Raw genomic sequence first — 22469 nt, 5'->3', positions numbered from 1 at the left:
AGGCTTGTCAATGTTTTCATAACTCCTTCTTTTCCTCTTCAGGCTACATTGAGCCCATCTGCCTGCCAAACTTTGGAGAGGAGTTTGAAGATGGGAAGATATGCTGGATCTCAGGATGGGGAGCCACAGAGGATGGAGGTGAGTCTGGGGACCCAGGATAATAAGTAAGTGTTTTAAGTGTCTTAATTACTTTGTAACAGACAAATAATGAATTCTAAACAAAAACATGTTCATGTAAAATACAGAAACTTGCACAAACAAAAAAGTCTATATATGTGGCTCTGCAAAAAAATGTGTTGTTATTAAAATCAAAACCAGTTGAAGACATAATGTTCAGATCTTTTTTCCCCCTTTTTTTATTTCAGCTCAAACAAACATTCTCCAGTTTCATTTCTACTGAACATTTCTGCTGAACATTTCTACTGATCATTTCTACTGAACATTTCTGCTCAACATTTCTGCTGATCATTTCTACTGATCATTTCTACTGAACATTTCTGCTGATCATTTCTACTGATCATTTCTACTGAACATTTCTACTGATCATTTCTACTGAACATTTCTACTGATCATTTCTACTGATCATTTCTACTGATCATTTCTACTGATCATTTCTACTGATCATTTCTACTGATCATTTCTACTGATCATTTCTACTGAACATTTCTACTGATCATTTCTACTGAACATTTCTACTGATCATTTCTACTGAACATTTCTGCTGATCATTTCTGCTGATCATTTCTACTGATCATTTCTACTGAACATTTCTACTGAAATCATTTCTGCTGAACATTTCTACTGATCATTTCTACTGAACATTTCTGCTCAACATTTCTGCTGAACATTTCCAGTGAACATTTCTGCTGAACATTTCTGCTGAACATTTCCAGTGAACATTTCTGCTGAACATTTCACATTCATAATGTTCAGATCTCTCTATTTTGTGGTTATCATATCACAGCAAACCAGTGACTACATTTCCCATCCTCCACTGCGGCCTACAAACATGGCCGCCATGGAATGCAATTCCCAGAACACTCGCATTCATTCTAATCACGCACACCTGCATCCAATTCACAGCACTCACAACCACAGTATAAAGAGACGGCTTGAACACAACGACTTCGCAAAGTACTGAGTGTTATCACCGTACCGAGCGTTTATACCCTGTTCCTCGTTTTGTTTCATGTTCATTTACCTTGCTTCTTTTTTCTCATTCTCGATTCTTGCCTTGCCCAGTTTATGCCTGTTTGCCAATCCCCTGGCCCATTGCCTGTTTCTTGACCTCGCCATGGTCTCATGTAAATAAACTCTAAATAAACTCTTATCTGTATTTGCATCGGTCCTAACCTCCATTACTTGGGATACGTGGCAGTGGTGTGATATTTTGAGCAGCAATTCAAATTTCTGTGCTGATATACAAAAATACTGTGTGTCTAGAACCAGAGACGGGGTCATCTTTTTTCATATAGCTATCAGTCGCACTCTTGGTGTTCACGAGTATGTTTGGGGTTGTTTTTTTGCGCTCCCAAATGCACGCCTCACACATGTACACATTTCCAGCTTCTGCTTGGTTGGAATGAAAACCTGCATCCACACCGGCCTTTTCCGGATAAGATTGGACACCCCTCTGTTAGAGGAGGAGATAGGGTCAGGGAAAATTCACTTGTGGGCCAGGTATTTGATTACCCTGGTTATAGAGAAACAATAAGGTAATATATGCTCCAAACATGTCCTTACTTCATCTAACATTAAAGCCACTGCTAGCTTGTCTTCTTCTGCTCACTATTTTTACTGATCTGTGACATAAAATTATTTACCTTTTGCCACATTCTATTTTTTGGATAATGGACACCCAGGCACACCAGAGAGTATGTATTTTTGGCATCTGTTAAATAAATAAAATCCATTTTTACACCTTCAGTAAAGCCATATGTTTTGAACATGTGATAGTGATTTATAAGATATAATCACGTTGCATGCAAACGTCTTCTGTTATTAACAGGGGATGAATGAGTGCAGGCAGGGTCAAGCAGGGTTTCAGTCACCATAGAAATCTGCATTTTCTCTTGTCTAATTACATATAAATCTGCCACATTATGCAATTTATCATTCTGGTTGTTACATTTTTTTTTTAAATGATCAAAACTATTGTTTTGTATTGTTGTGGTCACATGACCCAGTGCTTTGGAGTTAGGAGGTGCTAATATCACCAGTTTTGTTTTTGTTTTTTTGTTTTTTTAAGAAAAAAAGTTTAGAAACGATGTAATCTGTTTGCCTTAAAGTCTAAGAACCATAATGAACCTTCTTTTACTCTCACGCTATCCGTCGTGACCCAGATGCTGACGTGTTACCTCCTGAGTCCGGTTCCTCTCGAGGTTTCTTCCTCGTATCCTCTCAGGGAGTTTTTCGTCGCCACCGGCTCGCTCAATACGGATAAATCCACACACTTAAAACCTCCATCCCGTGTTTATATGTTTCTGTAAAGCTGCTTTGAGACGACGTCCGTCCTTAAACGTGCTATAGAGATGAAATTGAATTGAATTGAAGCTTTGTGAATTTAAATGATTATAAATTATACGATCGATATGAATGTAAAATGCTGAACATCGTTAGTGATCTGAGTTAACTTGACAAACGTAGAAAAGTTTTGATAACCAGAAAATCTCGATCTCTTAATAAAACTGCCAGTGTAAAGGGGTTTTAATGGCGCGAAGTAGTTCGTCGTGTCATAGAGCTCCTCCTGTTTTCAGGAACTGTTTTTTCCAGCTTGACATAAAGGGCCTCTTCTTCACTCTGCCTTTTGAGCCAACAAATCTGAGTTAAAATTGATTTGCACGATGCTGAAATGAGCTGTGCTGTCTAGCTTTTCTGCTCCTGCTATAATGTAATAAAGTAGAAGTAGCGAATCTGACCCATAATGCAATGCATTGTTTGTTGTGTCCAGGTGAAGCGAGTGTGTCTCTGCATTCTGCAAAGGTGCCACTGATCTCCACCAAAGCCTGCAGTCAGCCTGAAGTCTATCAGGGCTACATCTCCCCCGGCATGATCTGTGCAGGATACCTAGAAGGAGGAACCGACTCCTGCCAGGCAATTTCAGCATTTATAGCTTCCTTAAAGACATTTATCTAGGAAAAAAAGAAAACAGTATACTGTGAACATGTTGAGATATCCTGTGCAATTCTCGATGAACACCTTCTTGATGTAGCATATGTTCAGTAATTACAATTCCATCAATTGTTTCGGTATATCATACACACAAAAAAGAGAAAGAAACCATGCAAAGACTGTTTGGTTTGTCCTTCTGGGGGAATCACAAGAAACTATCATATTCTACAAGAGTTGTGGTAAATGAGATTTTTTAAAAAGATAACAAATGTCCCATGTACGTTTTCCTTCCTTAATCAAGTTAAGCATCTCTAAATGGTTATATTCTTCAGTATTCAGTAGAATGTTTTGCATATTATCGTATAAATATTACAGTGTGAATGTTCTATGTTCTATGACCAAGCTGTTTTTTTGTCCCTGGTAAATGTCGTGTAGGGGGACAGCGGTGGTCCTCTGGCCTGTGAGGACTCATCTGTGTGGAAGCTGGTGGGAGCGACGAGTTGGGGTCAGGGCTGCGCCGAGCGAAACAAACCCGGAGTCTATACACGCATCACACAAGCTCTCACCTGGATTCATCAGCAGATGGAGGTCAGTTGAGCACTACTGCACGAGCAAGATGATTAACCATGCCAATATTCAGTATAACTGCACGACTGTGAATGTGATATTGCTTTCATATAACAGTTCTATAAACACGTTATTAATATTACCTAACATTTCGAACACAATATCGCTAAATGTTCTGGGTTTTTTTTTTTGCTCCGCCAGTGGAAATAGATCCTGAAGAAGCCACGCTCATTTTATAGCACGTCGGCTAGCTAGCCGATGTTGATGTGTACAATAGAGCTCGACCGTTAGTGTATTTGACCTAAATCGATAACTAAGCTGGGCGGTACCTTCCGATAACCGATTAATCAACCAATAGTATTTAACATTGAAAGTAAAATATTGCTGAACTTTATTATAGAAATAACCAATACTGACTGTAGCACGAAAATTTACTCGACTTTTTTTTAAATGAAATAAATATATGAATATGCATGTATATGAACTATTAATGAATATTAAAGTAAGTAAAAGATATACATCCAAACCGAAACAAAACGTAACACTCTAAATAACATAAAAATAGAGACATCTTCGGTGTCCTTTCTTACTTTTCATCTTCCTCTGACGAGCTTTCATATTTTACGTCAGAAGATATGTTTCTGAAAACTATCGCTTGATGATGATAGCCGATGATTGCTAGGTCTAATGTGCTTCGATCTAGAAAGTGAAATTTGATATGGCGAACACAGATAAGCAGAGTGATACACACAGTGAAACGTCCCGGTGCGGTTATACTAAATATAAGCACTCTTGGTACGCTGCTTGTCCAATCAGATTTGTGGACCGGAACTAACTGTTGAATGAATATATATAGATGACCACAGAGATCTGATGTGAGCCCGTTATACAGAGTTAGAGGAGACTCAGGTGACGCCACTGAGATGAAGGAAGACAAGTTGAGCAGTTGTTGTAACTTCCAGCATGGACTGCTTCGATTTCTTTTATATTCTCCGTGTAAGATTAAGTTCATTATAAAAACAGCTCTGTTGAGTTCTTGATTCTGATTGGTCAGAAGGTTGTGAGTAATGTTCTATAACAGCAGCTCCGAGAGTAGTTGCGACTGCACGACAAATCACGTTTAAATTAATGCACACAATGTAAAACATCATTGTTTTTATATTAGCAACTTACACAGGGGCGTGTAGAGTGGACGCTCCACATAAACAGATAAAAAATAAAATAAAAAAACTTGTGTAATTGTTGATCTGGGGAAACATTCGGTGAGGAGACTGTTAGCCTTTATGGAAGGAGTCTCCAGTGTCAGTGTTTTGTAACAGTCAGAGGTACTGTAAAGCTGTAACTAGAACTGACATGGGAAAATCTTCAGGATGGCGGTCTTTAGGGTTTGCAGTTTACTGGTAACATGGCCAACTGCATTTTTGTCTTATTAACTTTAAGACAAAGTAAACAAAAATAGCTGCTATAATCTAAGTGATAACAGAAAGTAACTTGTTTCATAAACATTCCATGACACGTGACTATAATGTAATAAAAAATATAACGTGTCAGTCTTTAATAAATACATGTTAAAAACGACGGCAATTGTCTGGGAACTGTTGAGGAATGAAACATTTTGGGTTGTGCTGTTATAGAAAAATGATAAGTAGGAAAAAAATAAAGAATAGAAAAGCTTCAAAATAGCTGGCTTTTCTCCTGTAGACAGCTCTCTGATCTTCATGTTGGTTTATCCTTTTTAAAAATAAATGCGGTCTTCACACGTGAAACCAAAGCCAAGAGTAGATATTCAAAGCTATTTATTGTTTAAACAGTCAGTCTAACAGGACTCACCTGGGTAACAAGAAGCGCCTGTCTGGAGTGTGTTTCAGTATTTTTGCTCATCTACAGATTGGATGGTTTGATACAAAATGTGCTACAAAATGTGGTTTAACACGTCTACATATTAATAGCGGGAAATAAAATCTGAAATTCTAAACTCTCTTCTCATATTCAATTTTTGATCTCAAACCCAAACGTGTCCACAGCAAAAAAAATCTATTCATTCATCAGCCTTGCCATGCCGATAGTTTCGGAGGGGGCTGTATTTCGGATTTCGCTGCGTTTTTTTTTTTTATTATTTTTTTTTTTTTGCAATTATTGCGGCCAAAAATATTTGATTTTTCTGCAGCTTTTTTCCCCCCAAATTGTTTTTTTTATAGAAAACAAAATTGCAATTGCATGAAATTGTTTTGCACGGCCTTTTGCAGTGATGTTCCTTGGTAAATGAGACCTTTTAGCTGTACTCATGATTAACACACGTGAATTCGAAGAGGGCTCTGGCTAAATGCGCGTTGTGATGACGTCACGTTCCGCGTCTTGGCCCAGATCTGTGGTCATTTTGAAAAATTGCCAACTCCTCCAAATATTGCGCCGTTTCCTTGATTTCGCATCAATTTATGTGAAATCCTAGCGGGACCGATGTAACGTTCCTCATCTCTGAGAAGTGGAAAAATATGTGAAACAAAAACTTAAAGGTGTTGCTTAAAAGTGTTTCTGGAATTGTAATAATGACATAATTTCAACAATACTGCCGAAAATCCCGCGCAATGGATTCTGCCAGCTCTTCATTTAAAGCTTCTGTTTGTGTTTTTCTGGCCCTGAAATGACCATCATCATCATCATCATCATAAGCACACAAAGCACAAAGAGTGCCATGGACATTCATTCAACTGGTTTCGATTTACACTTGTTAACTGCAATTCACCTCATGGGCAACGGAACACTACTGTACATAACAATAACGATAAATGACAGCGTCTTTATTTCCTTGCAGAGAGAAGAAACACTGAACCCCTCTCCAATCAGCTCAGACAACTGACAACGCCGACAAGATGATTTTAAATTTGAGGGTTTTTTGTTTTTTTTTTACATTAAATGAGTCCACAGTGCACTGGATTTTTCATCCTGCCCAGCTCAGTTAAAGACATCATCATTATAAACAGTGTTATCGATGCTGGAATGCGCACCCGTCTGCTACAGGCTTCATAACCATGTATGGCTGAATGACTTTACACTGAAGGCGGAATTAGCCTCACTCTCTGAAGGCTTCTGATTATTTTTGTAGCCGTCAAAACAACCGAAAAGGTTCTAACCTACGAAAGGTTCACCCGAATTGAACAGATATACTACAGTGGAATTTTGCAATGTTTCGTAGCATGCTTTTTTTTTTTTTTATATTCATAGCAAATCTTCTAGCAAATCAAATAAACTGTCACACTAATGACTCTAAACATCACGGGGTCCAATAGGCTCAATACATTGCGGTGTATCAAGGGCACAAACTTTTCCCAGAGGCGCTAACACGTCATATCGAATTTCCATAAATGAAAAGATTATTCGTGTAGTGTACTGAAAACATTTAGATTGTGCTTATTGAGTTTATTAGCGCTACTCCACTTGGTCAAGAAAACGGTTTATACCATAGCGATATTGAATTCTCAATTCTGATTGGTCAGAAAGTTTCATTTTCTAAGCTCTGACAGTAATGCCAGACAGTAGTAGAGGAGATGCTTATTTAGCATATTTTGGAAGGAGTCATCAGTGTCAGCAACTATTCAGTTGCAGCTGTTAATAACTTTACAGCGCCCTCCACTAATTTTGACACCCTTTGTAAATATGATCAAAGGAGGCTGTGAAAAATCCTTTATTGTTTAACCTTTTGATCTTTTGTTTAAAAAAAAAATCACAAAAATTCTCTTTCTGACCCCAAGACTCAAATAACTTCTGCAGTTCTCCAGCTGTGATCCTTGGAGATTTTTTGGCCGCTCGAACCATCGAGTACTCAACAGTGTGCTGAGACGATATACACACACGTCCAATTCCAGGTCGATTCATAACATTTCCAGTCGACTGGAACTTCTTCATTATTGCCCTGATGGTGGAAATGGGCATTTTCAATGCTTGTGCTATTTTCTTATAGACACGCCCCATTCTGTGAAGCTCAACCTTTTGTCACACATCACAGCTATATTCCTCGCTCTTACCCATTGTTATGTATAACTAAGGGAATTTGCCCTGTGTTTTATCTCATATTTATACCTTTATCAAACAGGAAGCCATGGTTATATAATTTCCTGTTCCTAGTCACCCAGGGTTTATATTTAAAATATCAATGGGAATACACTTCAAATATATTTTTCTCATATGAATTCTAGGGGTGCCAATAATTGTTTAACAGTGATTTTTTTTTTTTTTTGATAAACCGGTGTTGTGTTTGCAGTTGTCTGGTATTCATGAGAGCAGAGTATTTTTGTGAATTTTTTTTTTTTAACAAAAGATCAAAAGGTTAAACAATTAAGACAATTTTTCACAGCCTTCTCTGCTCATTTTTACCAAGGGTGCCAATATTAATGATCTGCAAAATCTTTGTCAATAATTTTTTTTTTTTTTAAATAAGCGAGATCATAAAAATGCATTTTTGTTTTTTATTTAGTACAAAATAACAATTTACACAGACCATCTTGTTCAAAAGTTTACACCCCCCTGGCTCTTAATGTATCGTGTCGCCTTCTTGAGCATCAGTGAATGTTTGCACCTTCTGTACTAGTCGTGTACGAGTCGCTCGGTCGTCCTCAGTGTGAAAAGATGGATCTCAACATCATATAGTCGCTGTTTTAAAGGGCTCAAATATGAAGTAAAGAATCTACAGGACCTGGAGGATTTTTCTGAAGAACAGTGGGCAGTTTAACTGCTCAGGACAAACAAGGGACTCATTTACAACCATCACAAAACATAAACACAGTCGTGGATCATCCAGGTAACGACACAGTATTAATAATCAAGCGTGTGTAAACTTTTGAACTGGTTCATTTGTGTAAATCCAGTTATTATCGTGTCCGGTGGACTTTATGTAAACATCTCTTATGTGAAATAGCTTATTCAATGCACTCTTTATGATCACTCTTATTATTTTTTAAATGATTTACATTTTGCAGATTCCGCAAGGACCTCAACTGTATTTATTCTCAAATAATTCATTTTTATTTTAGCCATTAATACAAAGAATTCCTCCCAAGGTTCCTCAGGGAGTTTCTCCTTGCCACTGCTGCCTCCGGCTTGCTCATTAGAGATGAACTTAAATTAAGATGCTAATCTTATATCCGGATTTCCTAAAAGCTGCTTTGTGACAATGTCCATCAATAAAAGCACTGTATAAATAATAACTCAGTGGAACTGAAAACGGTTCGCGATCGTACGTTCCCTCTTTCCACACTGAATTTTTCCTTGTATGGTGTATGCGGTCACACAAAGGGGGTTTAACGAGTAAAAAGCAAGCAGCGCAGATCTGTTGAACACACTAATGTTTTTAATGCTTAGAAGTAACATTTTGAGACAGTTTCAGAATTTCATCTGTAAACCCATGAGATCTAGATCAGCGGCTCTCTGCGTCGGTGCAGTGGACTGTGGGTCCTGTATATTTCTTGATCACTCATCATGTTGAAGATTTATTAATTAGCCAATTAGTTTATACAGGGAACTTTTTTCTTTTTCTTTCTTTTTTTTTTTTTTTTTTTAAAGTGCAGTGAAATTGAAAACCGCACATCTAAATATATCTTGAGGCTTGATACTAACTACTTTTACTGAGTAGAACGTAAATTCCCATGTTTACAGCTAACCCAGCTGAAACAGATGGAGCCACTCATCAGTCACTCAACAACGTATGTGCTTCGGTTAATTTTTTTTTACAAAAAGAACAATGTAAGGCATAGTTTTGTAGCTAACGTACGTATGCAAAACTTTTAAATTCTGTAAATTTTTGTTTTGTTTTGTTTTGTTTTCTTATAAAATGTTACAAAGCCCTGAAAACTGGGCGGCTAACTAGCATGGGTTGTTTTTTTTTGTTTTGTTTTGTTTTGTTTTTTTTTGTACATAAATATTCCTTATAAAATGTAAAACAAAACAAGAAGAAAAAAAAAAAAAAAAAAGAAATAAACATTTTGTTCTTAATATATAAAAATAAGCATCTCTCATTTTTACTCTCGTGACATGGTTGTGAGAGAGAATGAGGACAGCAGAGAAACACCAGCATGCAGTGGGAAAATCGGAACAAAACACAATCACACCGTCATAAGCACAAACTCGCAACCTTTTTGGCATCCAGATGTGTTATCATAGAAATGCAAAGTGTGTAACAAATTCTAAATAACAAGAGTTTCAAAAACTCGGGGGACATTCAAACATTTTCCGGTTTCTTATTTTTGTCTGCTGTTTTGGAGTTTATCAAAAAAAAAAAAAAAAAAAGTGCACTCACCTAGACATCTACGCAATAAAAACATCTCATAAATTAGCACACCTGTATGTGATATAATGCTCTATGACAACCGTGTGTACATTAAGGGGAGATCCTCTTGTAGTGCACGAGTATCCAAAGTTGCCAAAGTTAGCGTCATGTCAAGTCTTTTGTGTGTGTGTGTGTGTGTGTGTGTGTGTATTAGTGTGAGACAGTCAGTTACTGGCATTGAGGCCCAGATCAGTCATGCTAGCTGAGGACAAGTGTGTGTCGCCCTCATCCTCGCTGTTGTCTGTTTCATCCTCGCTGTGATTACCCATCATGACTTGCTGCATGGCGAGTGTAGCTCCGTCTGAGGAGAGAGTTTGGTAGCCATCCATGCTCATCCCAACCGTAACTATATTAACTACAAACACAGAGAAGACAGACAGTACATTACAATAGAGTGTATATCTAGAACAGGATACATAAAGCTTACTCATTTCTACAAGATACTTGCTAAAGAAAACTAATGAGGTTTTTTCCTCATTTTATACTCTAGCAGTTGACATGAAACTGTATAAGGTCTGACGATTACCAATTTACATCCCTGAGTGTTATGACGCAGATTTGCGGCGATGTTTCCCCATTTTCTCCCCAAATTGGCCTTGACCATTTCCCACCCACCAGCCAGGGAGAGTCAAGGCGATTATGTGCTTCCTCTGAGACAGGTGAAGCCAGGCAAGCACAATGGTGTAAACTGCTGCTCGTGCTGCATCGCAGGAGAGTGCGATACACTCGGACGACATGCTATCCGCCCTCTTCCACATACATTATCACTCAGACACCCACGATTGACTAGTGTCACTGTGACTGACAGGGTGGAGACAGTATGCCATTCCTCCCACTCAGAAAGCATGGCCAATTTCGCTCCCCTGACTCCATGCCGCAGCTGCCTGTGGCGTCTGATTCGAACTTGCGAAATCCTGATGATGGGGAACAATTTTCGGTTGTGCTTGGATCGATAGATTAGGTTTAATGGACCACCCAAGGTTCAGAAACATCTCTCACAAGACATGTTCACACTGCGAGTATGAAAAGTGAAAATACCCTGAGCTTGTACTAAACCAAAAGATATACAGAGCGTGTCTTACTTAACCACTCCGTAACCGTCAAACTGTAGCCACACTATATATAACCTTAACATGATGGGTAGACAGTATATACTTTATTATATAATCACGAGACACGCCATCATTTTATAATTTTTAAAAAAAATATCATTATTGCTATATTGGCTTGTTTTATTATAACTTTTATTATTTGATCTAATTTATAATGATTTAACTGTCTATATCTTATCTAATGATATAACGATCTTATAGTTTAATTGCATTATCATTATTATAGTCTATTTCTATTTTTTAAACTCTTTTTTCCCCTGTATCTGTTCTCATTAGGCAGCACTTCCGCAGCAGCACACAGCTACACTTCTCTCTGCTGATGTGTTTCGTCCGTCATGTCTGCTTTGAGATCACCATCTCGGAGAACAAGACACGCAACCCAGCTTGTAGGATTTCAACAGAAGGAAGGAGCCTGAATTAAAAATGCATTTAAAAAATATCGACTACTCCCAAAAGAAACATATGGGGTATAACGGTATTACTGATTCCTGGCACAGGTCACATGGGTAAAATCTGAAAATCGGATTTTATTCGCAGCCTGTACCTTCTTCCATGGTGAATTGTTGCTGGGACACAGAGGAAGCGATTGAATCGGGCCAGAAGCGCTGTAGAGGGCGGGCCTGTGGGGTCTTTTTCTTGGTTTTGGGCATCTCTGTGGCGCTGGCGTCTAGCATTGGCTGCAGGATCCGCCTCCGTGCATTAATGAACCTTTGGCGAAGGGGCAGAGATGATTTTCAAATCAAGTCAACAAAACAAAAAGCACGAACGGAGAAAGCAAACAGACATCATGTACTGGATGAATCTGTGTGAATGTACTTGTTTTGGAGATATAGACAGATTGTTTTTTTGTGCCTGTATCTGATCTTCTGCTCACAGAGAAATAAAATCAATAGTGTGTGTCCCGTAGGATGGTGTAACATACCAGTTGTTGACCTGTAGCAAAGTGAGATTGGTTTGATGAGCAATCTGTTTCTTCTCATCTTCAGTAGGATACGGGTGCTGTGGGAGAAAATAACAGCTGTAAACCACGAGCTTGAAAAAATATGAACAGGATTAACATCGGTGTCTTGCTGACACACTCACCGCGATGTGCTGGAAGAGCCATGAGCGCATGACGTTGGTGGCCTGTTTGGGGAGAACGCCGCGCTTATTTTTAGACGAACTATCTTCGCTGGTGAAGAAACCGAAATCCTGATTCATCTGCAGCTGTAAATGCTTCGAGAAAAAGCACAGCAGGTCAGTGTGTCGATCTGGGAGTGTCTGAGATTCATGCTGTGTGCCTGCTTTGAAGCACTTTGTGTATGCTGTATACGTGAGGTCCACACCTGGGAGTTCTGAATGTGGATCTTGCTCGGTGAGATGGTCTGAGCCATGACATGGCCTTGGGGTGTGACTACTGTGACTGGCTGATACATTGCACCACCTTGAGAACCCACAACCCAAATCAAACATGAACAGAGAACAACAAAAAAAAAACACACACACACACACACACACACACACACACACACACACACACACACACACACACACACAAACCTAAGAGGAAATATCTTTCGTCGGGTTTTTCACAAAAAACTCTATCCACTGTAGTCTATGTTTGAAGACAAAAACTACATTTTACGTTAACTCCATAGCCGATGCGACACACGATCTGTGAGGATATCTGTACGTGTGCGTGTGCGTGTCCGTGTTATGCCTTGTGTGTGTATACGTGTGAGAGAGTTAGATAGCTGGACTTTTGTTACACGATTCACGTGCGTTGAACATGAGTACAGCTAAAAGGTCTCATTGACCAACAAACATCACTGTGAAAGACAATTTCGTGCAATTGCAAGTTCACCAATTTAAAAAAAAAAATTTGAAAGCCAGAGCAAAATCAAGCATTTTTGTCTGCAAACAATAACAAACAAAAAAAAACAACACACAACTCTGTGAAATCCTAAATCCTGAACTCTGCGAGTTCAGTTATCAACGTTTCCTTGTGTGTAATTCTTGTGTGTAAGTGCATGCTTGATGTGTGTAAACAGTGTGTGTGTGTGTGTGTGTAAGGGTTAGAGAAGCCTGTAAGAAATGGTACCTGAAACCATTTGTGACTGACTGACTGCTGATATGTTGCCTTGTTGCATAGGTGAAGCGGGAACCACAGTGCCATGGATACCCTGTTATAAAAACAATAAAATGATCAAATTTAAACAAACAATGAAAAACAAAGAAAAACATAAAAACTAGTTAGCAGTAAAATGCACAGTAATGACAGTTACATTCATCGTGTCACATTGAAAGAAGTTCATGGATTAACAATCAGTACGTTTACGTGGACGACAATAATCCGATATTGACCCGATTGAGACGATACTCTGATTAAGAAACTAGCATGTAAACAGATTATTGATGACCTTAATCTGATTAAAGTCACACTCGAAGTAAACACAAACGGGATTAAGACGTGTGGAGTATTCCTGTTTTAGTCGCGTTATCGACATGCGTTACAGACGTGTACACGCCTTAAATACACTATTAACGTCGTGTGGGAGTTTTCAACCGCATTGTGCGACAGGACGCGTACACACACGGCGGCGCTCGACCGTTTGACGGCAAACAAGAGAGCACGGCTGCGTCCCAAACCGCGTACTTACCTGCTACAGTATATAGTAGGTGAAATACGTGTGGGTAACTACGCGGTTTGGGACGCAGCCCACCGCTTCAAGCAGTCGTCTATCTGCACGTACAGCACGACGAATAATTAACCGCACTTGAAGCGTTCATAAAATTAAAAATGAAACACCCGAAACTGTATACGGTCCCATAACGAAGACGAACTGTACGTCGATACGTGAAATTCCGGAGGGACGTCGGACGGCGTGGCGCGGTGACGTAATGACGTGTACCGTTAATCGCTCTATCTTCTATAACATGTAAAACCTGAACATGACGGGAGCATTCTAAACGCGACTCATGTAAACACCTTAATCACGATATCGTCTTATTCAGAATAAGGTCGATAATTAGATCACCGCCGTCCGTGTAAACGTAGTAATTGTTGAAAATATTTAAAGCGCTTCACTTTTTGCACGCTTTGATTTCATGAACTCGTTGTCGGTGTTGAATACGATAACATATTGTTTGTGCTAAAAGTAAGAAAAAATGAGTTGCAACACTACAGGTTGGAAAGCTTTAGGATGTTACCGACACATTAAAGATCGTTCTGAAGTCAGCATGATCAAAAATAAATCAAAGCATTTCTGCAGTGTTTCTGTTAGAAGCATTAATTCTGCCCCCACAAAAACTGCAAGTACATGGAGTACCATTGGTTCCTGTTAGTATCATTTCCAAACAAGTGCAAAAACCCCTCAAGAACAGATCCTTTGGTACTGGGCTAACTGATAGAAATACAAAGGCGTCTACTCTGAGCTTACCTGGGTGTGCAGGTGAGAGTAGGGATCGTCTGTTTCTCCACTCAGCAGTGTCTCGCTGTTCATCTTGCTCATGAGGCAGGAGATGTAGCGGCTACAGAAGTCTTTACACAGGTCGTTGACCTTCTCCAACTCCAACAGGTGAATCCGGAGAACCTGAATGGCCTTCACCATCTGATCACACAGGCACAAGGTGTTACTGCAGCGTCAGAACATACTTACTGTTTCTCACACATGCCAAGGTCCTCGGTTCTTTTCTACGAGTAAGACTGGGTGCAAGTCTATCAGCTGCAATTAAGTGCTTTCGGGAATTTAAGAACAAGTAGGGCTCAGAGGTGGTGGGTGTGATACACTTTACTGGATGTTTTTACAATACATGAAATGTATTACACACAGTGCCGCAAAATGTAAATGATAATTCTCATTATAATTAATTAAATCTAAGGGCTGTTTTACAATATTTAACACATTAGTTAACGTGACGAAACTGTGAATTTCAACATTTATACCCCAGGAGTAGGATTAACAACGTAACTAATAGTTTTTGTTTTGGTTTTTTTTAATAGTAAAACTGAGGCTGATCTAAAGTCTAACAGTTATCAGTCTCTCCAGACTCTCTTTTGCACTTTTGTGATCACGGAAATCGACACGAAATCAAGCGAACGCCGCAATACTCAGAGGAGCTTGCGGTTTTTCTGAATTACTGCAGATTTGGGCCTAGATGCGTCATGTGACGTCATCACGACGCGCATTCAGCCGAAAAACCTTTCGCGTGCGTCGAACATGAGTACCGCTAAAAGGTCTCGTTGACTAACAAGCATTGCTGCGAAAGACAATTCCGTGCAAGTGCGATTTCGCCAATTCAAGACGTTTTCCACAAAAAAAAGGCGCAAATTAAACTCTGCAAGTTGCATCGCACTATTTTTTTTTTTTTTTTTTAAAAAGCCAGAGCAAAATCAAGCATTTTTGGCCCTGATTTAGACCGGAGTTCAGTTATCAACGTTTTAGGATCACGCTGAAATTGAATTTTGCTCATTGAGGTGCATTATTTTTAGTCCTGGATTGAATAGTCAATGCAGGTGGATTTTTATTAACATTTGTTGAAAAGTTGTTAAGAGAACTTCAATTAACGCCTGTTAACTAACTCTGTTTATGATTTAATAATGCTGTAGTTTGTTAATGTTAACTAATGCAGAAAATAATGTCAGTTAAAGGAACCTTAATGTAATGTAAAGTGCTATCCAAAAACATATTTTACAAGGAAGGAAACAAATGGAAAGGAATATTTGGAATATTTTTTTTTTTATATTGTTGTAGAAGTACTGATGAGTTATTTCATTAATCTAATACAAGCGTATAGTGACAACTAACCCTGATAATATGATAACATCACATCTTTGTAGTTTCTGATAAAGCGGGTGAATCATATTGCAGAGATCTAAAAACAGGTCCTTTCAGATTGTGCTTTATAAAGCAGTTTGGTTCTGTAAAGGCACCAAATATTCATAATCATTATTTATTTTTTATAATATATGTCACACATCAAGAATGAAAACATTTGGACGCATTTGGTACCACAGGGATTCTCATTCTCACCAGGCTATCTAGCTCGGAGTCTTCGCTGAAGAAAGCCTTGGTCTCTTTCTCTTGGCTGAGTACAAAATTCTGGATATCGATATCAAAGCTCTCTGACGTGATGCACTCTGAGCTCTGAGTAGACTGCTCGCACTTCTCAAACAGAAGGGCTAGGAGAGGAAAGAGCGGATGCCTGCAGGCCGACAGGAAACAAAACACGAGGCATTGGAGATGAACAAATATGAAAGAATGGATTCAGATGAATGTCAATGCAAATAGAGGCTGAACTGATCTGCTAGCATAAGGAAGGGTGCAGGCTGAAATTACGCAGCTCTACTCGAGCATAAAATATGTTTTATTTTAATGTTATGATTTTTAAAAAATATTTTTTATAAAATATATTTCCTAAAGTCGCTAAGGTTTGTCCAAAAAGTCACTAAAGGGGTCTGAAAAGTCGCTAGGTTGGCAACACTGGTCTGCGCTGACAGCTAGATAAAAGGCAGTCTAAACTCCGCCTCTCCCCGGCAAAAAGTAAATACAGAGGGAGAGGGAACACGGGGTTTTTCATTTATACACATTCTATTTGAAAAGCGATAAAACACACGGAGTCCCCAAATGTCTGTTTTTTTCTTGAAAACAATTTGCGCCCCCCTTCCGATTTCTCCGCGCCCCCCTGGTTGAGAACCACTGGGTTAAAAGATAAGAACCTTTTCCGATGGCTACCATTTCTCTTGTACTTTATCTCTCTGCAGTGTCTACCCCCTGACTGGAATTGCCCCCCCCCCCCCCCTTCCCCGTTTAGATTTACTCTTTTTCTTTTGTCCTCTTCTTCAATCAAGAATGATTGGAGTGGGAGGGGTAGTTCTTTGTTTTTGTTTGCTGGTTGTATTAGGAATAGATGTAACACCCTGTTGTTTATTAGATTTCTTAATTTGTCTACTGGCAGCAGAGGTAATTTGATTGGCAGTGTGTGGATATAAGGGACATTTATTAAGCACATTATAAAATCACTAAGTGGTTATGTGGAAATTTACCTGTATATGGACGCTTTATCTGTTTCCATGCGAGTGGATTCGGCAAGAGCATTGTTGCAGATTCTCCCCATTCCTGTGTCTGAAAAACTCTTCTCTGGATCACCGTCCGTCTGCTGGACCTCCTGCGTGTAAACCAACGGGTTACTCTAAACGCTGGACATAAAAACGGTCTAGAGTGTGTTCTTTCTGAGAAATAAAATCACGTGGGGCTGTGCTGCTACAGGAAAAATAATCAACGACAGGGTGGTGTGATGTGGCCCCGTTCTACCGCCTCAAAACCGATAACGACGTGTCCCGAAGGGTTTTATTATTTGCCAGTAATTCCAATTTTTTATTTATTAAGAAAGTCACATTATGCATTTTATTTACACTTAACGTTGTGTAACGTCCATGAAACAATTTAGTTCCTGTCCTTCTAATCAGAAGTATAAGGTCCTAACCACTGCCCTCAGTAGAATTCATTGAACAGACAAAGAAGTCCCTGGCTACAAAAAGTTTTGATTACAGACACTTCTTGAGTCAGTACAGACCCTTTCTGAGTCAGAACAGACCCTTTCTGAGTCAGAACAGACCCTTTCTGAGTCAGTACAGACCCTTTCTGAGTCAGAACAGACCCTTTCTGAGTCAGTACAGACTTTATATCGATATCAATTATGTTATAGCAGTGAGAAACTGCCTCTCCCTCATCAACCTGGATTTTCCTTGCTTTTAAATAATAGAAAGCCCTTCAATGTGAAAACTACCCTGTGTCGGCTTTACCTCTGACTGGAGTTACAAAACTCAGGCACTGGACACTCCTTCCACAAATGCTACATAAACGCCATCTCAGAGAAATCCATACCACCACGATAATTATGCACGTTTTAAACCGGTCCCTGAGTACGTTACTATAAAGTTACTATAGAAACGATAACTTATTAGAATGAGCGCGTTAAAATAGACCCGTGATTAGCCGGCACTACTGTTAAAGCTGCTGTTACAGAAGATTAAATCAACACCGGCTGAAAAATCTGAATCGGACTTTCAACAGCTCTGAGGTTCAGTCTAAACAACTCGGTGTACAAGGTTTCAGGTTTTATTACCTACGTGCGTAGACATTTTAACTTTATAAAATATATAACTTCAATATAACTTCTAACACGTTAAACAAGACCTAGTTTTTGTGACCCGTGTTAAAATGGAGCAGTATGAAAGCAGTGTGCTTTACGGTACTGAGGTCAAACAAAAAGGTACAAAGTAAAGCAAGGACCCTGTCTTCATGTAATCGCTGCTTGTGAGTGTAGGCACGTCAGACGCACCTCTTGAACTCCCTCCTCGTACTTGTGCACTGACACAGGCTGGCCTGCCATCATGTTCACTGAAGCCACTGCCAACACTGATGCATTATACGGGCAGTCTGAAAAGTGTTGGAAAACAAATGCACATCTGTATTACAAAGTAATTATACATTTAATGACTATTTTCGCATTTAACAATTATATCGCCAAAGGTTCGTGGACACCTGACAATCACACCCATATGTGCTTCTTCCCCAAACTGTTGCCTCAAAGTCTGACACACACACCTGTAAAGAATGTCTTCGTATGCTGTGGCATTACAATTTCTCTTCACTGGAACCAAGAGGCCCAGACCTGTTCCAGCATGACGATGCCCTCGTGCACAAAGCGAGCTCCATGAAGACATGGTGTGCAAAGTTTGGAGTAGAAGACCTCGAGTGTCCTGCACAGAGTCCTGACCTCAACCCCACTGAACACCTTCTCACCTGACATCAGTGCTTGACTTACTAATGCTCTTGGAGCTAAATGAGCCTTCCTAGTGGAGATTTTTATAATAGCAAAAGGGGGAATACATCTGGAATGGGATGTACAAAAGAATGCATGTATGGGCGTGATGGTCGGGTGTCCACAAACCTTTGGCCACATAGTGTATTGTTGTAGTGTATACACATTTAAATAACAATTCATTCTTAAACACACTTAAGCAACCACTCCATCCTGATCTGGGTCGTGCCGGATCCGAGGCCCGATCCAGGATTACCAGGCATGAGGTGGCAGGACACCCTGGATGGGATGCCAGTCCCACACACACACACACACACACACACACACACACACACACACAGGGGCAATTTACAGTTGACAATCCACCTACTGGCTTGTTTTTGGACAGTGGGAGGACACCAGGGACCCTGAAGGAAAACCATACTAACATGGGAAGAACATGCAAAACTCCATAGAGACAGTAACCCTGGAGCTGGGCAACCTGGGCAGCACTACATTTACATTTATAGCACTTGGCAGATGCACTTACTCAGTGTTGAGGAAGCTACTTTGAAACTGTAGCTTTTCAAGCTACACATAGTTTGAAGTAGTTAAACTACAGTCAAGCTAGACTTTTAAAAAAGTCGTTAGCGACACTACACGTTCCTAACAAAAAGTAGCTAACTACATTGAAGCTACTTAAATGGGCAACATTTTAGTATGTCATGATTGTGAATCATATTATGAATCTCTGTGTATAATTTTGCATAAATAATTAATTAAACACAATTGTAATATAAATTCAGAACTATTATGAATTTATAAATGTGCACATTAGGCTACTTATCAATTTAACATAAACAGGTTCACCTCTATATGAGTCCTTAAATTTGAGCTTGAACTCTTGGATGTTGTATTATAATCTTTAGTTTGCAAAGATTACATATAAAAAGGTGTAAGATTTATTATTTGATTCCTTAAGGCACGTGAACGTCAACAAATAAGGCCACATGTAACTGGAATTAAGTTAGTAGCATCCCTACTTTTAGTTAACTACTCCCCAACATTGCCCTTAACCAGGGCACGTTACATTTATCTCATTTATCTAAGCCGTTGAGTGTTGAGGGCCTTGCTCAAGGGCCCAGCAATGGCAGGTTTGCAGTGCTGGGATTTCAACTCTCGACCTTCCAATCAGAAGTATAAGGTCTTAACCACTGACCTCAGTAGAATTCATTGAACAGACAAAGAAATCCCTGGCTACAAAAAGTTTTGATTACAGACACTTCTTGAGTCAGTACACACCCTTCTGGAGTCAGTACAGAGACTTCTTGAGTCAGTACAGACACTTCTGGAGTCAGTACAGACACTTCTGGAGTCAGTACAGACACTTCTGGAGTCAGTACAGACACTTCTGGAGTCAGTACACACCCTTCTGGAGTCAGTACAGAAACTTCTGGAGTCAGTACACACCCTTCTGGAGTCAGTACACACCCTTCTGGAGTCAGTACACACCCTTCTGGAGTCAGTACAGACACTTCTGGAGTCAGTACAGAGACTTCTGGAGTCAGTACACACCCTTCTGGAGTCAATACAGAAACTTCTGGAGTCAGTACACACCCTTCTGGAGTCAGTACAGAAACTTGGAGTCAGTACACACCCTTCTGGAGTCAGTACAGAAACTTGTGGAGTCAGTACACACCCTTCTGGAGTCAGTACAGAAACTTGGAGTCAGTACACACCCTTCTGGAGTCAGTACAGAAACTTCTGGAGTCAGTACACACCCTTCTGGAGTCAGTACAGAAACTTCTGGAGTCAGTACACACCCTTCTGGAGTCAGTACAGAAACTTGTGGAGTCAGTACACACCCTTCTGGAGTCAGTACAGAAACTTGGAGTCAGTACACACCCTTCTGGAGTCAGCACAGAAACTTTCTGAGTCAGAACAGACCCTTCTGGAGTCAGTACAGACCTTTCTGAGTCACGGAACTGTATTAGAGCAGGGAAAACACTGAAATGTCTGATCAGGAGTAATCCAGCATCAGGAATTGTGAACTTGAATAGATTTTGGCCGATTTCATGATCATTGCCTAGAAAGAAACACCCGTTTAACTACTCGAGAAGGTAAAATGCTAAAATCTTTATAACAGAAGGCAGTATAAAGTTTTACATCAAGTTTGCAACCACACAAACACAGCCATGCTCTTAATTCTTCCACAACTTTGTGTGGTGTGTTTCATGTACGAGTTCTCTCATGAGAAGTAGTTTTACACTCATCGCCTGCAGTCATGTTTTTCACGGTAAATACACTGGGGATTGCTTGTATGGTCTGTATACAGTTTAAAACCGTTTCGAGCAAATCTGCATGCATTACTTTAAAAGTTTATCGTTTAATAAGTTTATCGTTTAAAACACCAAAACACACCGAACGAGGCGCTGACGGAAGGAGAACGGGGAAATTAGCAGCGCTAGCTTTTTACCGCAAAAACAAATCAGGTCCAAACTTTAATTTGGCTTTTTTTTTTTTTTTGGCGTAAAATTCAAGAGCATTAAAGTTCAACTTTTTAACACAAACGCCTTTAAATTTGTTCCGTGTAGCAAAATACAAATGAAGTAATAAATCAAAACGCAGCCATTACACCGCACTATAAACAAGCCGGGCCCACAGCTCCGCTAGCTCACTAATACTACACACAAAACCCAAATATTAACTTTTACAGCTTCACACACACACAGAGAGAGAGAATATAATAATGTATCTACCCAGACGGTTTATTTTCCCTTAAAAGTACAAATTATAACAAAAACAAACCAAGCCGTTAAAGAAAAGTAGTTCGCCAGCTAGCAAGCTAGCTTTGCTCTATCTAGTACAATTTGCTAACAATGCTAAGACAGATAATTACACATGAATATGCTCATGCAGTGCGTGCAAATATACATGTAAAATATAGAAATAACGGTAATAACATAAGGTGCAACAAAATATTAATATACAAATATGAAGTGTTTATTTATATTTTTTTTTAAATATATAAACATGACTAGAAACTCCCGACTTATTGTTTTAAAATGAATGCAAGTTAAATTAAATCCACCAATCAGTGGAATAATAATAATAATAATAATAATAATAATAATAATAATAATAATAATAATAACTACTTTAAATAAAAACGCACTTCCATTCCCCTATACAGAGGGAGGAAGTGTGTGCTAAAGCTGGGCCCTGGCTCAGTCTCAGTCTCAGTCATCGGTCTTGTAATAAAATCCTTCTCTCATCAAAAAGCTCATATTTTATGATTTTCTTTCCTCAACATGGTTTTCGGGCGGCGCACTAAATTTATATATATATTTTTAACTCCCACAAACCCACACACAACCTCGCCCAAGTAGGTTAAAGTGCTCAGGCCGAGGCATTTTAGCGTGTTGCGCGCATTGTTTTGATTGATAGGTAAGAGGGAAAAGCAGAGTTTTGAGTGACAGCTTACCTGAGTGCCAATCTTCATCACACTGACAAGCGGCTGCAGCAATCGGGATCCACTCTGGCCGGGTTGCGTCATCACGTAAACGCACGCAAGC

At 39.4% G+C, this 22469-nt stretch overlaps 2 protein-coding genes across 5 annotated transcripts in view; one reads left to right on the top strand and one right to left on the bottom strand.

Annotated features, from left to right (window-relative positions):
* Positions 1 to 11457, top strand: part of tmprss3a (transmembrane serine protease 3a) — a 19059-nt gene extending 7602 nt beyond the window's left edge. The window contains exons 10-14 of the mRNA XM_053680618.1: positions 43 to 138; positions 2951 to 3093; positions 3547 to 3699; positions 6491 to 6566; positions 11386 to 11457. Coding sequence (XP_053536593.1) covers positions 43 to 138; positions 2951 to 3093; positions 3547 to 3699; positions 6491 to 6535 — 437 coding nt within the window. The 3' untranslated portion in view covers positions 6536 to 6566; positions 11386 to 11457. The remainder of the gene's footprint in view (positions 1 to 42; positions 139 to 2950; positions 3094 to 3546; positions 3700 to 6490; positions 6567 to 11385) is intronic.
* pknox1.1 (pbx/knotted 1 homeobox 1.1) lies at positions 9005 to 22469 on the bottom strand. 4 transcript variants are annotated; one of them, XM_017470324.2, is made up of 12 exons: positions 22379 to 22394; positions 19111 to 19194; positions 18433 to 18530; positions 17135 to 17256; positions 16122 to 16293; positions 14529 to 14699; positions 13190 to 13271; positions 12435 to 12532; positions 12193 to 12324; positions 12032 to 12108; positions 11654 to 11817; positions 9005 to 10352 (listed from the first exon to the last, which is right to left on the bottom strand). In XM_017470324.2, the coding sequence occupies exons 3-12, from the start codon at positions 18484 to 18486 to the stop codon at positions 10162 to 10164; spliced, it is 1263 nt and encodes a 420-aa protein (XP_017325813.1). In that variant the 5' UTR covers positions 18487 to 18530; positions 19111 to 19194; positions 22379 to 22394; the 3' UTR covers positions 9005 to 10161. The 4 variants fall into 4 exon arrangements, with proteins under 4 accessions (XP_017325813.1, XP_017325814.1, XP_017325811.1 ...); XM_017470325.3 differs by lacking the exon at positions 19111 to 19194 and having other exon boundaries at positions 22379 to 22469; XM_017470322.3 differs by lacking the exon at positions 22379 to 22394 and having other exon boundaries at positions 19111 to 22355.

Source organism: Ictalurus punctatus, chromosome 6, assembly GCF_001660625.3.
Source record: "Ictalurus punctatus breed USDA103 chromosome 6, Coco_2.0, whole genome shotgun sequence".
Classification (NCBI taxonomy): Eukaryota; Metazoa; Chordata; class Actinopteri; order Siluriformes; family Ictaluridae; genus Ictalurus; species Ictalurus punctatus.
This window is presented reverse-complemented; position numbering and strand designations above follow the sequence as displayed.

What these genes read in the sequence shown, in the direction of transcription:
- pknox1.1 (XM_017470322.3), bottom strand. Translation starts at nt 19,345, where the DNA reads ATGTTAGTATGGTTTTCCTTCAGGGTCCCTGGTGTCCTCCCACTGTCC. An exon ending in TTGCTACAGGTCAACAACTG is followed by an intron (nt 11,818 to 12,031) that starts GTATGTTACACC and finishes CCTTCGCCAAAG; the next exon opens with GTTCATTAATGCACGGAGGC. An exon ending in ACAATTCACCATGGAAGAAG is followed by an intron (nt 10,353 to 11,653) that starts GTACAGGCTGCG and finishes CTGTGTTTGTAG; the next exon opens with TTAATATAGTTACGGTTGGG.